The sequence below is a fragment of the Anneissia japonica genome, unplaced genomic scaffold (genome assembly GCF_011630105.1).
Source record: "Anneissia japonica isolate Jap-2015-1 unplaced genomic scaffold, ASM1163010v1 scaffold1239_len605302_cov174, whole genome shotgun sequence".
NCBI classification, from domain to species: Eukaryota; Metazoa; Echinodermata; class Crinoidea; order Comatulida; family Comatulidae; genus Anneissia; species Anneissia japonica.
Genome location: NW_022748776.1, coordinates 71,235 through 77,501, shown reverse-complemented (window position 1 = coordinate 77,501; position 6,267 = coordinate 71,235). Strand labels below are relative to the sequence as shown.

The 6,267-nt window shown below is 33.7% G+C and overlaps 1 protein-coding gene across 1 annotated transcript in view; it reads right to left on the bottom strand.

Annotated features, from left to right (window-relative positions):
- Positions 1–5,977: 5,977 nt before the first annotated feature.
- The window catches only part of LOC117120942, a 6,940-nt gene continuing 6,650 nt past the window's right edge, over positions 5,978–6,267 (bottom strand). Inside the window, exon 3 of the mRNA XM_033266040.1 lies at positions 5,978–5,986. Within this exon, the coding sequence (XP_033121931.1) occupies positions 5,978–5,986 (9 nt within the window). The remainder of the gene's footprint in view (positions 5,987–6,267) is intronic.

Genomic DNA, 6,267 nt, shown 5'->3' with positions numbered 1-6,267 from the left:
CTGTACCAGCATGTGAATATTCCATGCTTTGTGTTTAAGTTTGTGTTTGCTGGACATTAATTATAACTGGATCATACTGGGTTTGTTGTTGGAACAACACAACAGTCATCATTGATGCCTTGCAGGGGCTTCGCCAGTAAAACAAAATAGACGGCCTATTTTGTTTTTCCAAAATGGAAGCCAGTTGGCGTGGCACTGAATCCGATGGGCGGGCCACGCCCATCGTTAGTAATCCCCACCGATTATTGGTACGAAAATGTACATTCAATCAGTAAATGTTGTTTTTATCAAATGTAAATATTATTTAGCTTTAGTTTAATGTAACATTCGATAGATTTGAAGAATATAAAGAATTTGCTAAAGGTAGACCAGGCCCAATTAGGCTAGGCCGAGCTGATTATGCCAAGCCGTCCAAGCCGTCACGGTAAAAGTTGCCGTCCTAATAATAGGCAGTCCAAAAGACAGCCGGACGGCTCGCTCACTAATATACGCATGCACTATCTCGCCACTATATATTTTATATTTCCAGTAGGGTCTAATAAATTTATCTATGCTATCATAGCGTGAAATAGCGTGAAATATTTGTTTTATTTAGTCCATCTTCAAAATTTCATTTCGTGAAATATTGCACACAGGTAAGAAGTGAACGTGCCACAGTTTTAAACTGATGGGCGCAGCCATGTTTGTTGTCTTGTCTTGTCTCCGGTCACCACATATAGACCGGGAGCCCAGAAAATTTAATCATGTGAAAAGAGACAAAAGGTTTGATGGTCTGGTCATGATAGTATAGGGCCAAGATAAAATATTCAGTATTGCTGCCGGGGCACATCCTGTACAGCGGGCTGGGGGAAATGAAATAGGGGGTTAAATAATGCATTTAATCATGTGGAGAGAGACATGGATAAAAATAATTGGATATTACTCCCAGGTAGATACTTGCTATAATGTCACAAGTGACAGCAACTTTTACCTGTACGTGACCTTAAACAGTGACATTAAAGGCCACGCCCAAATACATTTAATCATGTGAAGAGAGACACCAATGATTTTTTTTTATTGTTACTATTATACATTGGGGGTAACATAAATACCAATGACAGTAACTTTATCCTGTACATAAGCCCAGACAGCAGCCCCAAGGGACCCACGTGGGTCTTATATAGTAGCAACATGATAAAATCAAGCAAAGAGAGACATGGATGAAACCAACTGGGAATTACTATTTGTACATTGTAGAATGCTGAAACACCGATGACAGCAATGTTTTCATATATACGTGACCCTAAACAGTGACATTAAAGGCCACGCCCAAATGACATGTGAAGAGAGACACGGATGATTTTTTTTTTTGGCACTATTATACACTGGGGGTAACATAAGTACCAATGACAGCAACTTTATCCTGTACATAAGCCCAGACAGCAGCCCTGGTTCCCAAATGGACTTATTATTTATAGTATGATATGGTCGAATCTAATAATGATTAGAGATAGCAGAATGCAACTGAAACACCTGATTATGACACAGACAGTGGTTCTGGAGATCAACTTCAGAATAAAACAGGAATTAAGTGAAGGATGGACCATTTACACTGGAACTTTTAAACATTGGAAATAAAATCCAATTGACAGCAATTATTTACTACTTTAGCTATAGATTTCTCTTTGATAAAATTTTGTTAAACACTGACTTCAGATGAAATACAACAATACCATAATACAAACTCAGTAACAAAATATTTATTAGATCGGATTAAACTACAGAACATGAATTGTCTATACATGATAAATGGGGTGATCTACCGGTTCGTGCAGAACTCGGCTTTCAAAAAACTATTAACCTCTGACGGAAGACCTAAGGCTGTCTCTTATACACATCTAGATGTGTATAAGAGACAGATACTATAGTTAGTCAATAAAGTGATACTAGTTTTGAATTTTACATTGCTTCTTCTACTATTACAACAAATGTGTCCACCATATGGATTATAGATTCATTGTAAATCAAGTATCTATATGATTTTAATATATTGCATACACAATTGAACTGTGGTATTGTACATTGCGGTAACAATGTGTTTGTAGCAGTACGATACAAAGCACAAGCAAGAAACACTTAACTAATAGTTAAATTATTCCCCGCTGGACACCATCCCGGTATTTCTGAGTCTAGGTTTCAGGGCTAGAATTTATGGAAATACTTCCATTTTGTCCTGCATTTGTTAGAAAACAATAAATACTTAAAAACTTAAACTGAGGTATTGTGCATTGAGGTAATAACAGATGTTAAAAGCTGTATTAAGCAAAAACAAGAAACACTTAACTAATAGTTAAACTATCCCCCGCCTGACACCATCCCGGTATTTCTGAGTCTAGGTTTCCGGGCTGAAATTTTATATGAAACTACTTTAATTTTTCTACATTAGTAAGTATAAACAAATACAGTAAACGCTTATAAAATTAAAAACGGAGGTATTGTACACTGAGGTAACAATGCGTTTTAGCATCTGTCTCGTAGAATCGTGCACTTCTGGAAGAAAGCATGAAACTTCCCATAGTGATACTATGACACCTAAAGATCATTAAAAAAAATAGACCCCAAAAGATAACGCCTCCTAATGGCCACCATCTTGAAATCCAATATGGCCGCCAAATAATTGATTTTAGCCAATATATTCATACCTACAACACGCCATTGCCAATTGAAGATCATTACCCATTTTTACAATATAAAGGAGTGTAATGCAATCATCAGAAATTATGTCAGATGGCGCCGCCATATTGGATTTCAAGATGGCCGCCAAATTAATTATATTTTTGTCAATATTCATATCTACAGTACCTAGCACTGTCAATCAAAGACCGTTGCACATGTTTTTCATAACAGGGACTACCATACAGCCATCAGAAATTATGACCACCATATTAAATTTCAAAATGGCCGCCATCTTGAAATTTAATATGGCAGCCAAAATAATTAATTTTAGCCTATGTATTCATATTTACAGCACATATCACACCAATTGAATATCAGAATAGATCAGCTTGTGAGTTAACCCAATAAAACCTACTGGAAAATGTTCGGCATAGTACAAGAATGGCCACTACCAGACATTCTTAATGGTGGAAATAATATTTCCACTCCTTGCCAGATGATTATTAGCTGATGCAGTAAAACTTAAGTAGGATATATAGACCAACCAGGAAATAAGTGTGCAATTTATAGTGCAAAAGAGTACTCAATGTTAAAAAGAGGTTTCCTGTTTTTTTGTGTGAACACGGAAGCAAACTTTTTAAAATCACGTTTCTACAATGAGTCTTTTGGCTTCATTAGTATTTCAAATGCATCAAGAGTCAATCAGTTAATTTATTGGATAATGCTTTTTATTATCGGCACACATTTATGATGTAACCTTACAAAACAAAAACAAAAGCATAAACAAATAATGTATTCCACCTTACACATATAGGTAAACTGATGAAAACATTCAGTTGGAAAACTAGGAGGAAAAATACAATGGAAAATACTGGGACAAGACAGCCGGGGGGAAATAGCAGTTGGAAAACAGCCTTAAGAAATAGCCTGGAAAAATAGCTGGATGGAAAAGAAATCTTCTAGTGGAAAAAAATCCGAGGCGAAAATTAGGTGGCAAGTGCCATAGTGGTATTTTCTTTGAATTCAAACCTAAAACCTAATCGATTTTGAGTCTACTCAGTCTTCAAATCTTCCCTGGGGAGAGAGATAGATGCAGACATTAAAAATCATCTATATTAAAGCTAGTTTTAGCATAAATGAAATTATGTAAACATAAATCAAATAGTAAAATCAATGGTGTGAAGACACTAGTATCGAATAGACCTCATGCCTATGAGATGGCTAATTATCATTTTCAAATGATATATAAACACATATGTAAATATTGAAAGGAAAAGAAACAGAAAATTAAAGAAAAGCTGGAAAGGAAAAGAAATAAAAAGAATAGAAAATGAATATAATGGAGAAAGTGAAAAGAAATAAAAGAAAAATCAAGAAAAATTAAGAAAAGTATATAGATAACTTTAGCATAAATGAAATTATGTAGACATAAATTAAATATCACATTCATTTCTCATTTATTTATTAGACACAAAGGTCCTGGGACTTCTAAAGAAGCAATAGCCTCTGTGACTCAATGAGTCAGAAGTCCCAGCAAAACACCAAAAACATCAAAAATATTTACAATATTTTAAGTTAAAATTTGTAAAAAGTAACAAAAAAATATAAAAATTATATCTACATCTGAATGCTAAAATGATACGATTTGAACCTCTTTAAAAAAACTTTTAGGTTACAATTTACAGCATCGTCTTTAATTCGGTTTGGAAGGGATGACCAATACACAGGAAATGAATGAATAGATGAATGTTTAAGTGCAACGGTGCGGGCAAATGGATGAATGAAAGTAAGATTATTTGGATGACGAGAATTGATAACTATATTATTGATTGCACTGCAGATGTTATGTTTGTAAAAACATCGAAATACAAAAGAAACTAAAATAAAATTACGCCTGTTTTGTAAAGAGAGCCAACCAAGTTTCTGTAACCTTTCTTGATAGGACATAACCCCCCGACGTACCTTTAAAATTCTACGGGAAACTCTCTTTGGATCTGTTCAATTCGGTCTGATTGATTTTTATACTGAGGACCCCACGCAGGCAATCCATATTCGACAATTGGAAGAACTAAAGCTTTATAAAGACATACAAGGGCTTCTGTGGAGCTATCCCCAGCTATTGCAAAAATAAGGCCAATCATATATACGATTTGCTCTTAAAATAATATTGTCAATTTGAGTGTTCCAGGATAATTTACTATTTAAATGAATTCCAAGATGCTTATGATTAGTTACAGACTCAATTGGATCAGAATTTAAAAAGTATATTGGTTTGATAAAATTACGTTTTCTGGTTATATGCATAACCTTTGTCTTCTTTACATTAAAAATCATTGAATTATTGATAGACCAATCGTAAATTTGATTAATATCCTGCTGAAATAAAATAACATCATTATCACATAAAATAGGTCTGAATATAAGAATATCATCGGCAAATAAATAACATTTCGCATCAATATTGAAATAAATATCATTAACAAATAAATTAAAAAGAAGAGGTCCAAGACAGCTACCTTGTGGCACTCCTGAAGTAACAGGCAAGTGACTGGATATTGCACCATTGAAACAAACTCTTTGTTTTCTGGATGTTAAAAAAGAAGATATCCATCGCCAAACCGACCCTTGAATATTATAGTTTCTGGCGAGTTTAGATAAAAGTATGTCATGCGGCATTTTGTCAAATGCCTTGCTCATATCTAAAAATAGAGCATCTATGACACAAGGTTTACGACTATCTAGACACTTTGACCAGTGATAAATAACATTAGTCAATTGTGTAACGCATGATTTATTTTTAGTGAACCCATGCTGATTTGGGCTCAGTTAACAGTTATCAAGAAGGAAATAATTCAAATATTTAACTAAAATTTTTTCCATGATTTTACAAATTATAGATGTTAAAGCAACAGGTCTGTAATTTTCTATAAGAGATTTGTCCCCTGATTTAAAAACTGGTATAACGTGAGCACACTTCCAATCCTTCGGTAGTTCTCCAAGGCTAAGTGATATGCGGAACAGGAGCCAGAGTGGATTTGAAATTGAGCTAGAGATAGGTCTTAATAATTTTGGTGTTATCTTGTCAGGTCCTGAAGATCCATTCAACTTTATAGAGGAAATTACATGTGCAACGTCGTCAGCAGTAAAGTTAACATCAGATAAAACCGGGATTGGAAGTGTGCTCATAGGAGGATCCTTAAAATTAAAAAATGAGTTAGTAGAATTAAAAACAGAAGTAAAATACTGATTAAAACCATTTACAATGTCATTATTGCTAGACAAATAGGATTTATTACAAGAATTAAAAAATTTATTAGGAATATTAGAGGATCTAATGGAAACAATTCAAGTAATGGTATGAAGGCAATAATATCGAATAAACTAGATATCATTTTCAAATATGCATAATTATATAATATATAATATATATATATATATATATATATATATATGTGTGTATGTATGTATGTATATAATTAATTTTTGTGTGTAGCACTCTGTTTATATAATTAAATAATGGTGAAAACAGAGCTCGAATAAATGCGAGTGATGTGAGTATCGTATCGGAAATATCCTGTCAAATAAAAAAAAAAATTCCTTATACTGTTTGTT